At 37.0% G+C, this 22744-nt stretch overlaps 1 protein-coding gene across 2 annotated transcripts; it reads right to left on the minus strand.

Annotated features, from left to right (window-relative positions):
• Nucleotides 1–7125: 7125 nt before the first annotated feature.
• Nucleotides 7126–19811, minus strand: LOC107795991 (AMP deaminase). 2 transcript variants are annotated; one of them, XR_012699731.1, is made up of 20 exons: nucleotides 19033–19811; nucleotides 15533–15690; nucleotides 15074–15242; nucleotides 13826–14004; nucleotides 13637–13688; nucleotides 13362–13489; nucleotides 13105–13284; nucleotides 12953–13020; nucleotides 12708–12850; nucleotides 12215–12276; nucleotides 11512–11625; nucleotides 10717–10857; nucleotides 10080–10232; nucleotides 9439–9492; nucleotides 9249–9359; nucleotides 8998–9171; nucleotides 8841–8921; nucleotides 8055–8153; nucleotides 7566–7690; nucleotides 7126–7485 (listed from the first exon to the last, which is right to left on the minus strand). XR_012699731.1 is itself a non-coding variant. In XM_075232231.1 (19 exons), the coding sequence occupies exons 1-19, from the start codon at nucleotides 19427–19429 to the stop codon at nucleotides 7622–7624; spliced, it is 2532 nt and encodes an 843-aa protein (XP_075088332.1). In that variant the 5' UTR covers nucleotides 19430–19811; the 3' UTR covers nucleotides 7126–7621. The 2 variants fall into 2 exon arrangements, 1 of the variants encoding a protein (XP_075088332.1); XM_075232231.1 differs by having other exon boundaries at nucleotides 7126–7690.
• Between the last annotated feature and the right edge of the window lie 2933 nt (nucleotides 19812–22744).

The following is a 22744-nucleotide window of genomic DNA, read 5'->3' on the forward strand; positions in this document are numbered from 1 at the left end:
TCTAGAACCACCCAAAATAGAGGTCCAAATGCCTCCTGGACCATAGGTATGGGATGGGTAGTGCACGCATAAGGCACGATTTAGAATCAACTAATGCGCTTTAGGTAATAACTTAAAGATAGTAATCGGGTAGCAGGAGATGATAGTTTGTGCCCGCTGAATAATACGAGAAACACCACATCTCGAGGGAGTTACGAAGTATTATTTATGTTGTACGGGGTGATCCTTTAGGCTAAAAAACTTAGGACCCCCCCCCCCCCAATCTTATTCTTGTTTATCTTTGAATCAAGTGTTCGTATTTACTCAAAGTCTTTTAATAAATTTTCCAAATTTCTTATTTTTCTCTGTCTTTGTTTATCTGATTAATTCATATAATTCAAGTTCGGCCGGGACCCACTGTTGTGGACCTCGAAGAATGCCTAACACATTCTCTTCGAGGTAATTTTGAGCCCTTACCCGATCTTTGGTGATGCAAACTAGTTTAACCCGAGTCATATGCAAATAGGTGCCCTAACGCACCTTAAACTGTTAGGTGGCGACTCTCCTATTTTAATACTTCCTTAAAAGAGTTGTCACATGTCGAAACCTGATTTCGCGAGAAGTGGGGCGCGACAGGCAAGTGAATTTATGGCTTTTGATCTGGTTTGAACACCTGAGTCAAGAGGGGTGATTATGTTGTCAAGATGATGTGAGCTTTTGTGCTTCCAGTTTGGTGCCTGAATCTCATTTGTAGAGGACCCAGGTGTATCTGACTGAGGTTCTTGGCCGCTTCTTACTTCAGCAAGTGGAGTACCTTGGACTGCATCAGCAACTCTATTTTCAGCTTCAGTTGTTGTGATCGTGGGACCAGGTTCCTCTCCAATTGATGAAGATGTATTTGCATCATCTTTACTGGATTCCTTGACATGACTCATCATGTCTTCCTTTCCGTTTGCCATGTCAATAACTTCACCTAAAACAAATAAAGGTTCTCCATCTTGGTCAACACGCATGTCCTTCTCACAGGAGAGGTGAGATTCATCAAAGATCACATATATACTCTCTTCAACACATTGAGTCCTTTTGTTGTATACTTTGTAAGCTTTGCTTTGGGATGAGTATCCCAAAAAGATTCCTTCATCACTTTTCGCATCGAATTTTTCAAGATCTTCCTTTCCATTGTTGAGGACAAAATATTTACACCCAAAAGTCCTTAGATGTGTCAGCTTAGGCTTCCTTCATTTCAGCAGCTCATATAGAGTCTTGTTCAGAAGGGACCTGATCATGCACATGTTCACCAAGTAGCAAGCAGTATTGACAGCTTCAGCCCAGAAATTCTTTGCGATCCTACTGTCAATCAACATTGTCCTTACCATGTCTTCAAGAGTTATATTTTTCCTCTCCACAACACCATTTTCTTGAGGTGTTCTTGGAGCCAAAAAATTGTGAGTGATACTATTTTCAATACAGAACTCATCAAATTTGGCATTGTCGAACTCTGTCCCATGATCAGACATGATGCAAACTACATTATTACCCATCTTCACTTGAATCCTTTTGACGAACGCAATAAACACTTCAAAGGTTTCATCCTTGGTTCTGAGAAACAAAGTCCAGGTGAATCTGGAGTAATCGTCAACTATAACGAAGATATATTTCTTTCCTCCCCTGCTTGCCACCCTCATGGGTCTACATAGATCCATGTGAAGAAGATCAATTGACTTTGAGGTACTGACTTCCCTTTTTGGCTTGAATAAGGATCTGACTTGCTTGCCTTTTACACATGCATCACACACCTTGTGATCCTTGAAACTTAACTTGGGCAGACCACGAACCAGGTCCTTCCTGACCAATTTGTTCAGCAACGTGAATCTTACATGACCCAGCCTCCTATGCCATAATTCAGCATCATCATCAATAGCACTTAGACAGTTTAGATCACCATTCTGCAGAGACTCAAAATCAGCAACATAGATATTTTTGTATCTTTTTGCTACTAGCACCACCTCACCAGTCACTATGTTTGTGACTGTACATATTTTTGACACAAATTCCACCTTGTTCCCTTTGTCACAGATCTGGGGAACACTTAGCAAGCTTTACTTCAACCCGTTCACGTAGTACACATTTTCGATTGAGTGTGAGAGAGACTTCCCAATCCTTCCAACTCCCACAATGTATCCTTTATTGCCATTTCCAAAGGATACACTCCCTCTTTGCAGGGCTTTAAGTGAAAGGAAATCATTTGTACTTCCAGTCATGTTCTTTGAGCAGCCACTATCTATGTACCATTGTAGGCTGCTTCCTTTCATTGTTCCTTGCACAAGAAAATTAGGAGTTAGACTTAGGAACCCAAACGAGTTTGGATCCCTTGTAATGAGGAAAGGGGTGAATAAGGGATCTTCTGATCCAAGCAGGCATCATGCATTTTTTTATATAAGGGACCAGGTTCTCTACCAGTAGTTACTTTTTCAGCGAAAACTTTGTTTTTCTGTTGTGACTAAAATCTGGCCTTACAGTTTTCTTTAAAGTGCCCAATGTTGCCACAGTGAGTGCAAAGCCAATTATCAGGTACAGTAACATACTTGCTATGATGGTTGTAGGGAATCTTTTCCCTTTGGAACCCAATCCCCTGCCTGTTTCTCCCATTGTTGGTGTACATGGCAGTGATAGCATCAGAGGACCAGGTCCACCTGAGTAATTTTTTAAGATCACTCTTCACTCTTCCTAGTTCTTCATGAAGCTGTTTGTTTTTCTCAAGCTCAACACACAGACTAGACTTCACTGAATTTAACTCACTTTCAAGCTTAATGTGTGCCTCGCTTGCAACTTCCTTTCCCTTTTGAGAATTTTCAGTCCTACTCTCTATTTTAGGTTCTCCAATTGTCTCCTTCAAGTCCACTACCACCACTAATAGGTCATCTTTCTCATGCTCAATGTTAGCAACTCTCTCAGCTAAGACTTCTTTTTCCTTTCTTACACGCTCAAAGGTCTCTTTTAGGTCTACCACAGCGACCATTAGATCATCTCTTTCATGTTCTATATTTGCAATTTTTTAATCTAAGGCATCCTTCTCTTTCGTCAGGTTCTCAATTGTTTCCTTTAAATCAACAACAACGATTACTAGGTCATCTCTGGTTTGTTATGCTTCTCCTAAATCCATATTTAAAGCATCTTTATCATTTATAAGACTGTGATAAGCATCAATTAACACGTTTGCTAAAGACATGAGTTTTTTGGGAGAACAAGATTTCAGATTTCTCTGAACATCCAGAAAATTTACCTCATCATCGTCGCCATCTTCTCATCATCACACTGAGCCATCAAGGCAAAGATTGAGTCATACTCAGTTGTTTCACTTTCCACTGCCATCATTAAACTATCACCGTGATCATTTTCTTCTTCAGATTCGCTGGAAGAGTCTCCCCATGCAGCAAGAGCTTGCTTTACAACATTGTCAGCGGCATTCTTTTTCTTGAAGCGTTTATCAGGAGCCGGGTTCCTCTTGGCTCTTTGTCAAAGTTGTTTTTGTACTGATCTTGCTTTAAGAGAGGGCACTCCTTGATGAAGTGTCCTGGCTTGCCACATTTATGACAGAGGTCGTAATTTTTTGCCTTGCTAGAGTTTCCCTTTTTTGGAATGCCTCCATTCTTGCGAACCATCTTCTGAAATCTTCTTGTAAAGTAAGCCATATCACCATCCTCACCACTTGAATCATTATTGTCTGTCTTGAGGACCAGGTTCTTCTCCCTTTTGGGTTCTCTTCTTTCATTGTCCTTCTTCTTCTTCATTTCATATGTTTTCAGATTTCCAACAAGTTCATCTATGGTCAGTGTCTGCAAGTCATTTGCCTCTGTAATGGCATTCACTTTGCTTTCCCAAGAACTGGGCAGAACACTAAGGATTTTCCTGACAAGCTTGTTTCGTGGAATGGTTTCACCAAGAGAGTGAAGCTCATTAATGATGGAGGTGAAGCGAGTGTGCATATCTTGGATATTTTCATCATATTTCATCCTGAAGAGCTCGTATTCAATTGTGAGCATGTCGATCTTGGATTGCTTAACCTGTGTTGTTCCTTCGTGAGTTGTCTAAAGAGCCTCCCATATTTCTTTTGTTGATTGGCATGTCGATATCCTGTTATATTCATCAGGATCAATGCCACAAATAAGAATTTTATTTGCACGAAATTTCTTTTCTATGGCCTTTTGATCAGCGTCATTGAATACCTTCCTCGTCTTGGGAATGGCAACAACTGGGTCGCCAAGATTCTTGGTGGGAACAAAGGGTCCGTCACATATGAAATCCCATAGCTCAGAGTCTTCAGCCATGATGAAGTCGTGCATCCTAGTTTTCCACCATCCGTAATACTGTCCATCGAACCTAGGTGGTCTGTAAGTAGACTGGCTTTCTTCGAAGTTTGGAGGAGCAGCCATGAGGATCCTTTCTAGGTATTAACCTGATAGAAAGAACCTGCTCTGATACCAATTGATAGAATATAAGGGTCTACCAAACTCTATAGAGAACCAGATTCTCTATCAGTTCCACTAGAACACACGCACACTACAGTAAGTAGATGACAAGAGAAATTTTACGTGGAAAATTCCCAGCTCAACGGGATTAAAAACCACGACCTACCCTTAAAGGATTTTAACTTCACTACTGAGCAACTTTTAGATTATAACCTATGCAACCTAGGAATTAACCTCTTAATCCCTCACTAACTTGTAATACTCTATTACAAGCCACTTTGTAATAACTCTATTACAAAGACTTTATAACTCGACTAACTCTAGCTAAGACTCAAACACAAAGGTTTAAGGTTTAGAAAGGGTTTTCTACAGAATACTTCTGAACAAGCTAAGTAGGAAATACAATTTAAGAACTATTACAAAGTTACAACTCAACTAAGGACATACAATGACTTGTTATGGGGAACCGGTCCGTAGTAGTGTTGTTCTTTGTTCTTGATGCACTTGAGAGTTGATTGCTTGATAATCAATGACCGCGTGAGAGCTTCAATGATTTCTCTAAGTGAACAAGTGATTTGTTTTACCTTCCTTGATGTTGATAATACATTTGTGACATCACTAAGATGATGTAAGCAAGGTAGGTAAAAGACACTCCCCATAAAGTTAATTGCTGCACTGATTCTGCACTGTAGCCTGTGCATGCAGCAACTTTACAGCTGGGGCAGTTGACTTATACTGTTTCCTCGGAAAACGATAGTTATCTGTTCCCTCTATTGTTCCTCTAACGCTGAAGAGTTGAAGCATATTCCAAGCTGGAAGCTTTCGATCTTAAGGTCTTGAGGATATGTAACTGGTTCCTTATCTGGTTCTTGACAGTAAGTTTGTTAGATCATCAAAACATAAAGCAAGGTAGTTGTAACCTATCAGAGGGAAATTTGCTAGTTGCCCTCCTTTCTTATACAACAAGAAGAGAATGTTGTATGCTCCTTAAAAAGCTTCTAACTTTGTCAAATTTCAAGATAATTAGAGTTGCTACTTTCCTCACCGTTTCGTCATATATTTGGATGGTGCTTTAGTTACAGGTATGCTTCAGTGCTGCCCGATTTTTCCGCATCGATTCTTGTCGGTGAGTAAACAACAAAATTAAGTCATTGTTTTATGCCTCCATAAGAATCTATAGAGTTGTCTTTATTTTGTTTGTATTGCATGATCATTCGATATTCTTCCGCCAATTCCTAGGAATTCTATTCTCTTTTGGTTGGAAAAAACCGTTCATATGCATTTTAGTGTTTAGAAGATTTCTAGCTACTGTCACTACTTACATGTGCAAGATTGCAACATCCATTGTTGTCTTGTTAATACTAGGCTCTACGAGTAGAAGACGGCAAAGAAGAATCTAGCGTGGCACAAATGCCACTAAGTTTTCTCATGCAGTTAAAAGACTCACAAAGTATGTAAATTGCTGAAAGTGATGAATGTTGATCTTATTTTGCTAATTCCATAAAGGAAACACCGAAGTTCCTTTATTTTAGAAAGATTCAATTCGTTTCATTTTAGCAGACGAACAATTTCAGTCAACCACAAAATCTTTAGTTTAATCATCGCTTAAGACTATATGTAATGACCAATATGGATCGTCGTACATTGTGTCTATTGTAATAAACAATAAAAGCTTAATAAATAGATATGTTTTTGTATTCACATCAGTTACAAAAAAAATTCACTTATTTGTTTTTATTTCCCAGACGTTTCATTTTCCATTAACATGTTCCCAGACGTTTCATTTTCCATTAACATGCATGTTTGTTGATCATGTTTCACTCTCATATTCCTTTTTCTCTTCTTGGCCAGAATATAATACATCTTCCCATAAATCTTGTCATTCTTCCCATTTTTCAAATTAAAAGCAAGTGATACTCATAATGATCCAATAAATGAAATTTTACCTCTTCACCTCCTTATAGCCGATAAATTAAGGCTTCACCTTTCCGGCCTTCTATATACAATATATACCTATTTTTTCCATAGCCATCGCAAATTTATAGTTCATTCGATGAGGCTGAATAATTGTCCTTTTTCCTAAATCCTAATGGATTTGAGTACAAAAGACCACTCCAAAGAGCAAATAGTGTTTTTCGACCACGCGGCTCCAAGCATGTACAATTAGATGAATTTTATTTTATGCAATTTTAAGTGTTTTTTTGTCTAAATTCTATTTTGTGGTTTCTTTTTTGCTTTTATTGTTTTGAACATATACATATAAATTTGCCCACAATGAACCTATAAATAAACATTACATTATAAACAAAAGTACAAAGAAGTACTATTAAAGGATTTTTTCCCCCCAAAAGTCAATATTCACGAACCACAAAATGAAGGATATTCTTTCACAATTTTTTGAAAGCAATATTCAGTATGTTTGTGCTTTGCAATGACAATGAAACATCAGTCGAATAGGCTTAACGTTTATCGGTTTGAACTTGCATTTTTTCCTCAAAATTTTGTGACTCATCACCCATATATTCTAATACATTTGTAATGATTAGTATGGGATACACGTGCGTTGCACGTATCCAACAACTAGCAAATACATATGCGTATATATGTGGTGCATTAACGAATCAAAACCCAACTCCACCTAGCACCTCTTCACCCATAGGGGAAAAAGAAAATAAAATTGGGCGGAAACACTCTTTATTTAGCCAAGATGTCAAATATGATACAACAAAACCATGGAACATTCAGAATTCCATCTTGCGATGTATCTGAAGTTTGTAACCTACGACACACATGATATATATAACTCCTTATTCACGGGCTGTTGTTTACTATTCGGATAGTGGACGGACTGCCTTGCCGGTTGTGCTATAGGCTCTAAGCTCCAGTAGCTTCCTGAACTATCAAGTATATATATCCAACGGTCTTTAACATCATTGGCTAATAAGGTCTTAGCATATACCAAAATTTCTCCCTCTCAGCTTCCAAAATCCAGATATCTCATGGTGGAGAAGCTTCTTGAGTTACCGGAAGGGCAACTCTGCACAGGCAAACTGCTTAATTCGATACTTCCAAGTCGTGACTAATGGAGATAACTAGGACTTCAAATTGTTTCCTTACCTCCAGATACTGTGAATCGATACCCAGAGCCCGTGATAATGCATTAGCATTGCAGATCATGGGTCAACGAATGCAGGAAATACAGCCTTGCCCAGATAAACCTGTTGCATCTCCTCCCTCCATATCTAGGAACAATGAATTCTATAGGTCAAATACAGGGTTCGACTACTAAAAGAAACCCAAAATTCATGTCAATCAAATTCAGTGCAACATATATGAAAATTTTGTTTTAAAATTTCAACGATAACGAGACAAAAAACAGTAACGGAGATCACTATTCTTCAGTCAATGCCACAAGACGGAAAATTCTAGTCAAATGAAACCAAAGAAAATATTCAAAAAGAAGTACTGATTCTGGACACAAACAATTCCTGCAAATATGGACCAATGGAAGCCAGAAAGGGTCTTTACAGGCAGAAATCAACACAATACTCCACCAAACTAATCTAAATTGACAACATTATATATTCTCTAGATATAAGTACTTACCATATCGCGGAATTCGAGCCTGATATGAGGCACATTTGTCCTATGAATGTCGTTTCCATCTGGCCCTCTTATGTAGTACTCCTTCCCAATCCAGTGGGACTATGTATATACGTGGAATATGTCAGAAAAGAACACCACAAAACACAAGCATCAAAATACCCGGCCGTAGAATTAGCACACCAGCCATTTATGTAAGATATGCAATAGAAGATACAGAAGTCAAATATGCATAGAGTGTTGTTAATTTGAAAGCCACAAAGCGAGATGTCAATGCCTATGCAACTTAGGTGGACAGTAAGGCCTGGATAGCAAAATGGAACCCAAAAAAAAAGGAAAGAAGAAAAGAAAATGAATACAGGAAATGCAACTAAACAATTTAACCACTGAACCTACCGTCAAGAATAGAAAGGAACCCCTAATAAAACTCTACTACCAATATGGCCAAGATAAAAATAGACATGAGATACACATCCATAGGGATCTACAAACTTTGGATTGGAATTGGTAAATTCGCACTTAACTGGACTTAGAATATAGCTACGCAGATAGCCAGTCATACTTTACCAAAATTTTCTACTTTTGTGTCTCACAGAAAGGTAAATTAAGCAACTTCACACAAGGCAACTCAGGGATTTAAAAGAAAACCAGCGCATCAACGGATTAATGAACCCAGGTGAAAGTGGAGTTTGGTAGCAATTGGAAAAAGATACGAGCTTGATGAATATTGAGAGCTGGGAGCAGATTACCATGCCAACAGCATTTAAATTTTCAAGGAGATACACAAACCTTTAGCGCATGGGAGAAGCCTGACTGGTATACTGAATTACGTGCAATCTCACATAAATCACATGCACTCAACTTCCAAACCTGCATGACAAAAACTATTAATCCCCTTGACCAAGTGACATCATAAATCTTTCCGCCAAGACACTAGAATACTCACTGAAGCAGCTATACTGTATTCCTCAACGAGGGCTTCTTTTGTTAAGTGAATTTGCAATGGATCATCAGTTGAAAGAGAAACATTCAGGCCCCTCAAGAAGAACATGGGAAAAGGATTCCGATGGTAGTCCAAAAATAAAGAGTTGTTACTGAGAGGAGACATCGCCAAGCCAATCTGACAATTAAAGTCATGATTGATAACCAGATAACACATATGGCTAAACAAAAGATTCACTTTAATTTCTTTATTACCTGGGCCAAGTAGTACAGGTATTGGAGAACAGGAGACTTTCTCAAATTAATACCATGAGCAATATTATGGGCTGTTAAGAAAGTTGCTGCAAGGTGGTCAATATCTCCAGCCTGTAGATGTAAATCATCTAATCAGCAAGCAAAAGAAACTCATTAATTAAAGAACACTACAATAAGCCTGAGTGACTACCTCCCCAGAATGTGGCCGGAATTTGATGGTCGTCATACCCTTTGACTCACGTAGCTGAGATGTTATTTTGCAAGGGGTCAGAACTCGACGCATCAAATGTGTACAAGCAAAAATATCAACGAGATTATTGTGGTAAATAGATCCTTTTGAATAGTATTATGGTAGACAAATCTACAGCTCTGTAAATGGGATTTACTAATGAGGGGAGTAATATGTAACCACCCAACTTCGTTTAACAACCAAAAAAAAAAAGACTGTAATTATAAGAATTGAGCTTTAATCCATAAAGAAATAGAATGTTATCTCAAAGTAAAGGATAGCTAAGAGAGACTGCTGCTAGACTCTAAACAACCTTCGTTTTGTTTTAAGTCCTCAAAAATGAGCTTTTCACCGTCTTTCTCAAGCAACAGCAATATTTGTTATAAGCACCTCACAAATGTGTTGTGCTAGCACAAAGGATATCATTCTGGTCTATTCACATTTAAACCTATCCATTTACCAATCTTTCCCCAAAGCAACCACAATTGGAGATCATTACGAAATAGGTTGTAACACTATCCTGCGTTTCCAATCAGACAAGGAAGTTAAGATGGCAGAGCCAAAGGGGAAAGGAGGAGATAGAAATGGAGTAACTTACGGACCTTATTCAGGGTGTAGAGGTTCGCATAACAATAGTACACGTAGTATGAGTATGCAGGATTGAATACATTGGTCCATTGAGCAGGTGTAGGCATGTGTTTGGTAGGCCTCCTTTCGGGTTTGCTTTCATCATCCACCAAATCCAATCCAACAACCTTTAAGATGACAGAACAAGAAGTATGAAGAAGAACATATTAAAATTAAGAATATAAGTGATGATTGTGGTAAACAATCCAAAACGAGTGGATTGAAATCGAAAAAACATGCCACCCACAGCTACGTATCTTTCTCCTTCTCAATAAATATTTAGGCCATCTACTTTATTCATCACATATATAGGCTCAACCAAGATTTCATATCCGCCACGTAGATGAATGTCCCAATATCACAGAACGAAGGGAACAGAAAAGTAAATAAGAAATACGAACAAAGCTTGGATCATATCCGACTCCATCCCAACACACGATAGCAAGCAAGCAGTTTTAGTATTCCTAGTATTCGTATTCAGCACCACAAGTCTGGGTTAAACTTGAAACAACCAAATCTTCAATTTTCAACGAAACTTGGGCCAATCATGTGATGCCTTCCTTTTTTTTATAAACAATAAAAGGGTGGATTCAAATGTTTAATAAATCATACCTGTTTCAAGAAGATGTGCAGGTGAGGATGTGAATCTGGGTCCACAGTAACCTCAAACAAGGGCAGAAAGATGTTGTCTAGGATATTTTGAAATGATGTTACAATCCCCATCTCTTTATATATGTTATATAGTCTTGGAAGCTGGAGATAAAGAAAGCAGGAAGTTTAAGAATAATAATTACAACATCAAAATGCATACACACGGAAACCAAATGGTCAACCATTAAAAAGGAAGTAAGAAAGAAACAAAACTAATCCACTGAAAGGATTAAAATGATCTGGAGTAAGATAATTTGTGTTATTTTGAAAATAATCAGACTGAACCAAGATTTATAAGATTGAAAATTAAGAGTATGTTTGACTATCTCTTATTGATTTATAAGATATAATTAGAGCAAACTTTTCATTGAACAAGGGACTTTAATCAATAGAGCAAAGCCAACTTTGCAAAATTTGATTTTATTCACATCTATATTCTAAAACCAACTTAGACCTCCTTTGGTCTTTCCCAAAAAAAGTACATGTAGCATCAATATCAGTTTTCCAAGTCAAAATGTAAATTTCAACCTCTAGCCTATAATGCCTATTGTAAGAGTACTCCTATCAATAGCTTAAAGAAATCATGACAATCACACACCTCCTTTTAAGCTGTACATATCTCGCCTAAAGTTTTTTGGGAATTGCTGTACCAGCCCTAATTCGGGAACAGCTAGTTAAGACGTGACAACCTAAAATGCCGAAGTTGACCTATTAGGACTTAACAGCTGACAAACAGTTGCATATATAACATCATACCTGGATCAACCAGACAACATTTTCACTGTACAGTTCATTGTTAACGATCCAGCTTGCAAGTTGGTCCCATTCGCTCATCTTTCGGCCATATATTGATATCCTGTATTCTGCCATCTAAAAGCAAAAATGGAGAAAGATTAAGATCTGTCAAATGATGTATTCTGCCATCTCCGGCAAAATGGAGAAAGATTAAGACGTGCCAAATGAAATGGACAGACCAAACATGACTCGACCAAGTGAAATCATTTTCATTCTTTTTAAATAAATCTACCTTTAGATACAATGTTGTTCCTGTCATGTTTCAATAGCAATAAGAAAAACACCATATCGTCAGCACTGCAAACTTGTGCAATAAAATTTGGACCGAAGCATAACAATAATCACCTTCAAGCCCACAAAGACCTTTCAGATTGCATTTTGCAATAATTAAGTAACCAGAGAAGCCAGTGAAATCTCAAAAAATCTTAGTGACGGGTACGTAAATGTAACTTGTTCTTCAAACGACTATTTAGAGTTCCTAGATCTTTCTCCCCTTACTCTTTAATATCATCGTAGTTTTTTTGCTATCACTCCAGACAGGATATATCTTTAGATACCCAGAAGGCTTACAGGTACCTCCGAACAGATTAGGAAAAAAAAAAAAAAAAGAAAAAAAAAAGAAAGAGAATTAACAGTTATCTGTTATAAGTAAAAATGAACTTACTTGATATTTGCTTGCAGCAAGATCACAAAATACTTGCTTAGTCAGTTCGGCAAGAAAACGGCCTACAACAGAAACCATAAAACATTATTAAATAACTTAAAACTTAGAAGTCAGTTCGATTAGCGTATTGGAATAACACAGTTAGACAGTTACCCAATATCACACGAACTCTTCATTTTCTTTGAAATACCTTAGTTAAATGGGTATGACATGTGTATGCATACTTAATTGACATCCTTAAATACTTGAATTCGCTAAAATGAAACATACCTGTGCCAGAAACTTACTCATACACATTTAGATACTTACCCATACCCAAGTTCATGCAACCTAGGGATTAGGACCCATAACCCAAATTCATGCAGCCTAGGGATTAGGATATATGCTTGATAACATTGAAACCATATCCCAACTTCTACTTGATTTTGTAGAAGATGATTACAATGATGATGGGTCAACTAGAAAGACCATCTAAATGATAAATAAAGCATACCTTGTATAAGATTATCCTGCTTGAGAAAAATCTCCCTCAGCCTACTTTGACCGCAGGGATTGTACTTGAGGTTAAATTTGTCAAAACGATGAAAGGTGCTCTTGTCAGCATGAACATCTAATAGGTCAACATTGAGATCATACCTTTTTAAAGAGAAAGTAAAACAATGACATCAGAAATAATGTTAATAGCTAGGTCATCTCACATGCTCTTTCAAGCACCACTCCTAGAAACTTATTCCTTACCCGGTCAAATCCAAGCTCTCAAAGACTTCCTTTAAGGTCATATATGTTCCATCGCGAAATATCACGACCTGAAGAAAAGAAAACGCTTTAGCTGTCCAACGAATCGGAGAACTGAAACACACATCAGCAAAGAAATACAAACAGAAAACTACCTCATCTGGCTCCTTCCTCAACTTTGACTTAATAAATCTTAACAAATGTTTCTGATTCATGCATGCTGAGTGATGAACATGTGTATCAACCTTCCTCACATTGTAGAAGTCACGATGAGGTGCACTTTTCTGAGCAAGGAACTCTCGATCCGCATTAAGCATCAAATGAAGATTGAATTTCTGGATAAAAAATAAGCGTCATAACAAAATTACCATATCATATAATCTGAAAGAAATGCGAGCATAGAGGTTTATACTTGTTCCAGAAGCACTAGGCGATGGTGACATAAAGTTCTGATGTTCCCAGCTGCTATTACTTTAAGGATGTGATGAAAGTCGGTGAAAAAGGTCGTAGCATCAGCAACAGGAAAAAGCTTCTCTTTCGCTGGTCCAAGTGCAAAGGGGGAGGGAGAAAAGGGGGTGGCAGACATTAAGAGTAAATAAACAGGAGTTAGATAGGCCTTCAGAACTTAAAAAGGTAAAAAAAAGAAGAAAAAAAAAACATGAAGCAGGCAAGAGCTTCTAAGCTTACAATCTTTATTTGCATATACATGAACAACTCCATCTTCCATCTGAAAATAATGCTGCAGAAGTAATCAAGAAGTTAATTAACAGAAAAGTTGTGAGTAGTAGAACGCGTAAAATTTGTTCCAAAAAATATAAAATCAGTAGCACACATGTACCACAAAACTCTAGCATTAAAATAGATGGTTGTGCTTACATCAGATTTTCCTTCTGCAGTGAATTCAAATGGATTTGGATTTGGCTTCGGGGTGCTTGGATCAGAAATTACTTCCTTCACCCAAGGAGCAACAGACTCCCTGAATACGTAACTTTGTCTCATTTCAAGACATGCTTGTATGTTCCGGTAGACCTCCGCTTCATCGGCAGACGGTGTCTCTAGAAATAGTATGAACAAAAATTTAAGGGATGCAGGAACCTTAACAGATCCAAGAGCAATCACTACTTTTTCACTGATCAGAAAAAGCTAGAATATATGAAGTATACCTTCCCTTTTTTTTTTTCTTTTTTTCTAATTTTTTTTTTTTTTTTGGGGGGGGGGTGTGGGGGGTGGGGTGTTGTGTGTGTGGTGTTCTACGTCCTGGGTAACAAGATACAAGATTTGAAGCATGATTCAAAGAGATTATATTTCCAGCAAGAAACATAGCGAGATGATACTCCTCATACCTGCATAAACACTCCAAATTGGCAAACCAGTGCATTAAGTTTCAGGCAGCACATTGTGCACTAATTTGTAGCTCATAACCAATTATACAGAGGGTCAACATAGCTTATCCAATAAAAAAGAAAAAAAATGTAACAACAATGCAGATGAACATCATGATATCCCAGTTTCATTGGGTCGTGCAAGGTATATTTAGAGAACCAAGAAGGGAATAAATAGCCAATTTAGATCAGCCACTATAGAATGGAGGAGACAAGATATTAGTCAAAGAATGTTAATCTTGCCCTTCGATATATGTACTATGATGCTTGATATGGAAGTTGTTTATATTTTTATAGGAAAGTGTCGCATGGGCAACAAAAGTTAGTTCCCTCTATTTTTGTTTTTCCCACGTTCAGTTATGAGCATTGTTTCACCTGGTATAGGCAGAATCTAGGCACACGTTTGCACCGAACTAATCTCTTTACCTCTCTAATTGATACTTCAATTTCAAAGTAAATGGAGAGAGAAGAGAAATTTAAAAAAAAAAAAAATTCCTTTGAAAGATGCTCCTGAGTAATAAACTAACTGTAACATGCTTTATAATACAGATGACAAGTTGAAATGATGCACAGCAGCAAGACTCTAAAACAAGCAAATGCAAAATTTAGGCTTTAGCTCAGTGCTATTTTGCTTTCTCTGAATACCAAAATTCTATTTCCTCGTCTCCAAGATTTAAATAAACATAGTGGTTTAAGAACAGTCAGTAGCATGACAAGGACTGGAATACAAAAAGGGCATTACCACCAGGGGATATCTTCAGTCGCACAAATGTTTCTTGCTCCGGCTCTTTCCTTAGAATATCTGCAGCTATTGGATCAGGTTGAACACCGTGCAGGTCACCAGATACACTGTGTGTGCGAATCATACTTGGTGCAGCCATCGCCATTTGATCCCCATTGACATCTGGGCACTGTTTAACAATTTAGCAAATAGTTAGAAGATTCTACAGAAGTTATCAGAATAATGTTATGTTCATGAAGAAGATAGTGAAAGTGTCCTAGCAGTCATTATGACCCTTAAGGTATATTTTTCAAAGATAAGTAATATACTCGCTTCAAAAAGCACAATGTAAGATGGCGTTTTTCCTCTTTCCTTTTTCTTCTTCCCTTTTTTTTTTTGTGTGTGTGTGTGTTGGGGGGGGGGGGGGTGGCATGGGAGCTCAGGAAAATGGAGGAATTAGAGGTTTGAATATTCCAGTACCACATTCCCATTGGTGTGCAGATACGAAGTGTCAAGTTTAGCATTGTCAGTCATATTGTCTTCCTCATCTGATCCTTCTATACTTTCAAATGCACTGGCACTTGCAACTGGAGACTTGGGAGAAGTAGGTCTCAGAGAATGTGCAGATCTCGATTTCCCTTTAAAAATAAAAAGTGAACGTCACCCTTCATGGTAAACTTAGAAATCAGTTCTAATCAAAGAAGAGAGACAAATAAGCAACATTTTGTAAACTTCTGGAATCAAAGCATATGAAAGAATCAGATACAAAAACATGCACTTATAGTGGAACGAGTTCTTTCATGGCAAAAGTTGACAAAGAAAACAATTTTACTACAGCCAGCTACTCTATGAAACGCAATAATGCACACAGTTTGATCATAACCAGAGCACAGTCAAGACAAATTCTCCCTTCTCAGATTCCACTTGAATACTGTCTCAAATACTGTCAAACAAGGTCATGACTGTATGAGAGTTAGGGCACAGCTCTTATAAGGCAGAATATAAATTACTTAAATGATGCCTGATCAAATTCGGATCTGGGATGATCAATGACCTCATTTGTTTTGTGTTTACTTCCACATCAAAAACCTAGGAAGTAATATCATGGAGTCAGCACATGGCAAAACACGATTAGCACTACCATAGTCAAGGTGTTCAAAGTACTGGGTAATGGAAAAACTAAGGACAACACAATCTACATGAGCATTATCCATATATCTGCAAGTATAGCCACGTAAAACTTTTTTTTTGAGATGGTAACATATTGCGTATATTAAAAGATCAGTACATAGGTTGTACTGAAACCATATGTATAGCCATGTACACTACTATTGCACTTGAATAAAAAGTTAAGTTATTAACATTTCACTTGACCATAAGATGGTGCTACTGAAAATCTTTTGTTATAAAAAAGGATAATTCCTTGCCATTCTATACCCCACAGCAATTGTCACAAGCAACTTGTTTTGCTTTTCGATCTCTTCTTTACCAAAGATACGTGATGCTTCAGCTCGGGGGAAAAAATTGCATTCTAACTTTGAGAGCTCATAGCATGTTGAAAGGCAACTAGATAGAGAAGTAAGATAAAAAGATGTTTGAAGATCAAGTAATTAATGTGATCAAAAATGTCTTCAGGTTATAGCCGGATCATGAAAGGATTGTTCAGCTAAATCAAAAAGGAGTGCATTTTAAAAACTTTATGTGTTTTTCTCTTTTATTGGTTTTTGATAAGTGCATGCATTGCTACATTTTTCATGGTGTACAGGCCAATTTCCGAACACCTTGACTAATGCACCGGGTACCTGTTATCTTCCAGCAACGTAAGTATGGGGCAACTCTGTCCAACAACGCTTGGACATATGGGAAGAAATCACCAAACTTTTTTTTGTCTAGGCTGGGATTTGAACCATGATCTCCCATGAACCATTCCGCCTTCATTGACTGCATGCTACACCTTGGTTTCCAGTTCATCGATCTTACATGCCACTACTTTGATATGATAGATGTCATTAAAAATCTTAATAATAGAGTCAATTCCTATCACTCACATCTGAACACCTAGTATATTGAGAAAACTTTGCACAATGCGCAGGACATGCTTAGATGTACAGCTCCTTTTTGTCTAAAACTTAGGAAAGAAGTTCCCAAAAAATTATGATAATATTGCTATCGAGTAAACCAGAGGAAAAGAAATGGGTGACTGAGATGGACATAGGATAGCACAGGGTTCTGCATGGTAAATCTGCATACACTTGGTCCAGCAACAACAGGAATGTTTGGCCATCAGAAATGCTAAGGAAAATCAAGGCTCCCCAAAGAATTGCATGTTTTGGGTGGATTGTTACATAAGCCTATCTTATCCTAGATAATTTGTTGAGAAGGAGATTCAAAATCAGGCGTGAAAAAGAAAGCCTGTAAGAAGTCAACCATTTATTTCTGCATTGGCCTGTAGCAACAGAGTTGTGGAGTATGCTTGAAACTCTTTGAACCCAAGTAGGTAATGCATAATGCCTTGAGGAAATCTTTTTTGCGACTGGAAGGGCAGCAGAATTCATACAACAGGAAAACTTGGAATGGCATTCCATGTATGCATTATGCTGCTCTTATGAAGAGAAAGGAACCATTTATACTTTGAAGGATGAATGAGATCTTTGCATAGTCTAAAAATATGTTTGTATCATAGCTTCAATTTTTAGGATAAACTAAATGTTGCACATGACAGAGATAGTTTCCTTTTTTTCTTGTTTCTTCCCTACACAGTAATTTTTTTCTTTTTTTCTTGTTACTTCCCTACACGGTAATTTCTTTACTGGTAAACTAGATCTACTCCACCAAACCCTCCTTCCCGAGAGTCAATCGTGTTCCCCACTTTGTCCCTTTAGCGACTCGAAGCCCCCAACTTCGAGGTTAAGAGGTGGAGGGAGCTCTCTGCTTGATCTAACCTCTCTTGTCAATAGGAGATACCATCTTTATACAACTATATACATAATCAGCGCCTTCTTGGCGCTAAAATGTGAGTAGAAACTACAATTCTCAATCAACTATGCTTTAATGCCAAATTAGTAAGGTCATCTATATCTCTATTCTCTACATCCCTCCCACTCTATTATATATTGTTAAAACAGAAATCAGAACAAAAAAGATTCCTTTCTTTATCCCTGACCTAACAATGCACCATCATTTCTATCCAACTGAAATAGTGGGTCCAGATTTAATTTAAAGATGAAATATCTCGGCAATTGGAAAGGAAACTAAAAGATGCATTAACCTTTTAAAAGCATGTATCTAAATATCCAGCACCAAACATCAGGACCTAATGAAGACACCAACTTGTTAATTCCACCCGTTATTTAAAACTCACCAACTTTATACGAGGCTAATTGGCACTTATTATTATATACAACTACAATGACTCATCTGTTTCAAGCATGTACGTCTTCAAATCAAGCCAAAGCCTTTTATAAGAATTAATTGTTTACATGTAAGTAATTCTTTTCTCATTTGAATATTCGGTAACTGATATTTTTTCTCCACAGTATCATAATTCAAAATGATCAATTTCTAAAGACAAAAAGCAAGTTACTACACTGGTCTGGAAATACCATAGCAAACATATATTCAATACATTAAATAAGTATAAGTTTTATCTTTATCAAGTTTCTGCACTGACGGTGTAATAAATATTTACACCTATCAGGTTGTTTAAAAGATAATTGCAGGCAATCCACTTTAAAAGCATTGGCTGAATAGAGATAGTGTAAAGCATATAATTTTAATCTTTATGTTATGTGCACTGACTGTGTAAATTTTCACTACTAGGTCACTCAAAAGGTAATTGCAGGTAACTCACTTTAATAGCACTGATTAATAGTAATATTTAACAAATGGTAAGTAACCTGTTAAAACATGTTTAAATTACATTGCTAGTGAAAAAAGTTGATTACACTGTCAGTGGATATAACTTTAATCCTATCACATACCTTCAGGAAGCGTGTGAAGCCTAGGCAAACCGGCCGGAATAGAATCCACGTGTACAGGACCATTCCTCTTTTCCTCAACCTCGCCGGAAGTCACCGTAGTCACGTCGGGGAACGAAGCTGAAGCACGGCGGTAATATCCATTACTCCCTTTCCTCCGGCTATGATTCCGCCGCTTCTCCGCAGCAACACCGCCGTACTTCCTCAAATGCTTCTCTGCCTCTTCATCGTCGACGCCCTCCGTCGTAGCCACGTCATCCCGGTCTCTATCCCTATCTATCGTTTTCGCAAACTCTAATAACTGATTTAGGGTTTTACGGTGCATATAATACGCCGATACCGCCACAAGTGATGCTCCGACTAGTGCCGCCATCGCTAGATGAACTGTATATGCATCCATTTTTTCTTCTCGAAACTTCGAGAATTTGTTTTGTCTTGGTAACTTTGTACTATAACTGTTATTTTGAAACTGAGAAAACCCTACTAAATAGTAGAGACTGGGAAAAGTGTGTTTTCTTTTGGAAGAGAAGAGGGAAGCTGGAGAGGAGTATTTATAGTGCGAAAGTGAGTTGAGTGGAATAAGATAGAGAATCGGGGTCCCGGTGGGGGGGAGGTGGAGGGGGCAGAAGAGCACATTATCGGACTATTCCCTTGTGCGATGAGTTCTGTTGTTTTCGATTAAACTACTGAAATGGGAATGAAAAGTATAGAAAATAAAGTCGAGGACTTAAAAGTTTATGAAGTAATTTTTTTTAAAAGCTGATCATGAGGCTGTTTTAAACAACATTAGGAAAAAGTTCTTTCTAAATTTATTTAGAAAAAGATGTCTGTGAAAGTTTATTTAGAAAAAGATGTTTGTGAAAGATGTCTGAAATGTGTATATTGAGATGGATGTGCGGATATACCAGCAGAGGCGGATCCAGAATTTAAATTTTATGGGTCATATCTATTATTTTTGCAATTTTAATAAATTTTTACACATAAATTTTTACTTAGTATCAAAAGTTATGGGTTCAATTGAACCCGGTAGTAATATACTACATTCGCCCATGTATACCAGGCTACATAGAATTAGAAATGAAGCTATTCGGGCAAGGTGGGTGTGGCCCCTGTGGAGGACAAGATGCGGGAGGCAAGACTTAGATGGTTCGGGCATGTGAAGAGGGGAGGTACAGATGCACCGCTGAGCAGGTGTGAGAGGTTGGCCTTGGAGGGCCTAAGGAGAGGTACAGGTAAGTCGAAGAAGTATCGGGGGGAGAGGTGATTAGACAAGATATGGCGTTGCTCCAACTCACTAAGGATATGACCATGGATAGGAAGGTGCGAAGGTTGAGAATAAAGGTAAAGGGTTAGGATAGATCGCCTAGTGTTGTCCTTATCTGTAACATTAGTTTTAGTACATGAGATAGCGTTTATTTATGTATTTTCGTATTCCTTTACTTATGTGTTTACTTGTCGTTGCTTTCGGTACGGCCTTCTGATTACAATACTCAATTTTAGTTTTGTATTTTTGTAGTTTTGCTTCGATTTTCTAATTGGTGTGCTTGTTGCTACCTTCTTTTTATTTTTGCTAAGTCGAGGGTCTTCCGGAAACAGCCTTTTCTGCCTTCTTGAAGATAGTGGTAAGGTCTGCGTATATACTGTCCTCTCCAAATACCGCTTGTGAGATTACACTAGGTCTATTGTTGTTGTTGTTTGTCTGTAAAAGTTGAAAATGTGTTTTTGATAGTTGTGATCTTTTCTGGAAATTCATAGGCTATTTTATAAATGAAAAAAGAATTTTGAATGATAAATAGCTCTTGTTTAATACTCCTCTGTCCTTAACTAGAAATTTCGGATTCGAGTTCTTTCATCGTTGATGGGCCTTACGCGATGCAAACCCTAATCGGATTTCCAATGCTAGAACTATACATTGCGTGTGAAATTAAGAAAAAATACGTCTACAACTTTACTTTAAAAAAAGTTATTTTTTGCTACAACAAAAAAATCAAAACTTTGATACAAACACTCTTTTTCAACAAATTACCTTTTGTCAAAAAAAAAAAAAGCATAAAACTTATAAATATGATTTTGCAACTTTAATTTTAAATACTTTTCTTTTTTCTAACGTATGCTTAGACACTTTAAGAGTTTGTTTCTAAACATCTATTCTCAGATATGTGATTCCCCTTTCAGTAATTTTCTTAGCCTTACTTATTATACATGGATCATTACTTACTTAGTTTATTTTATTTTTTAGTTTGTTTAAAAAAGAATAGTCTATTTTTAAATTTAGAAATAATTTAACTTGAACTTCAAATTCTTTCCTTAATGAAAAGTTCTTATAACCAGACAAATAGTCAGACATGTTTGACATAAATTTTAAAAGAATTATAGTCAAATGTTATGACTTGTTTAAAACAACAAACTTTAAAAATTTTTATTTTTTTTTTAAACTTCGTATTCAATCAAATAGATTTACATAATCTTTCGCTATCACTACTATTGCTGCGACGCCTAGTGCTATGCCCACTGTTTCCCTTGTCAAAAATTCATAATTTAATTAATTTAAATAGTCATATATTTCCTATCACTAATCTTTTGTTGTTACGAATGGTTTTATTTTATTTTGAATATTGTATGTTGTCTTTTTCAAAAAATAAATAAATTATATTTTCAAATGGAATCACGTGATTGTTTAGCCACGCGTAATGTTAATATCAATGAATCATTCGCATCAATTGTTCACAAGGAAATTTTGGCGTTTAACAAAGTGATGATTAAATAAAATTCACTTTTAGTTATTGTATGTTTTTCAAGATTGATCATTCAAATTGACAAAGTTACCTGATCCATGTTTCATAGATGTTTCCTTCAATCTTTGTGACATTTTTTTGTTTCGTAATTATTAAATGGAAAAAGACACAAACTAACCCATTTATTGTATGAAATATATCATATCTTTATTGTTTGGTGAATCTTTTCATATTTTGCATTGCCCGAACCGAGCTTCAACTTGGATTGGATGGTTTTTTCATGCATACTTCCGTGATATAGCCATTCCCCATTCATGTGGGGGATTGTTGAGGTTTTATTTTTTAAGATGTAATATTCTTAAAATGAGGGTGAATGAGAAATGGAGGGAAAATGAAATTTTGAGTAAAATTTTAAGTTTTTCCCTCTTAACAATGAGACATTGTCCCATATTGGAAGTGGAAGACATTTTTGGTGGGTATATATATAATTGCTCTTCTTGTAGCTCTTAAAGAGTTAAGAAGAAAGCAAGCCTCGCGCCGTCGTCGTCGTCGCTCGGCTTCGGCTTCGGCTTCGGCTTCGGCTTCGGCTTCGGATTTGGTCAAATGATTGATTGATTAATTTTTTGGACCAAATTTATTTGTTAATAGTAAATATTAACGTAAGATTATCCGTATTTGTAAACGGATATTTTCCAATCCGTGTATTGATAATTTGGCAGCCGGATAATGGTCTTCCCACCATGAAGTGCTTGCTCCACAAATATGAAGTGCTTGCTCCACAAATATGTAATGCTTGATCCACCATGAAGGGTGGACGTTTGGTCTTGCACTCCTTCTTGGCTGCTATATATATATGAGCAGCAAATGTTGAAGAAATACTCAACTCAACATACAATTCGCTCAACAAATTGGCTATACATTGCACTCCTTCCTCTCAGAACTTCCATACGTTTTTCTGAGTATATACTCCTTCGTTCTGC

The sequence above is a fragment of the Nicotiana tabacum genome, chromosome 2 (assembly GCF_000715075.1).
Source record: "Nicotiana tabacum cultivar K326 chromosome 2, ASM71507v2, whole genome shotgun sequence".
Lineage (NCBI taxonomy): Eukaryota > Viridiplantae > Streptophyta > Magnoliopsida > Solanales > Solanaceae > Nicotiana > Nicotiana tabacum.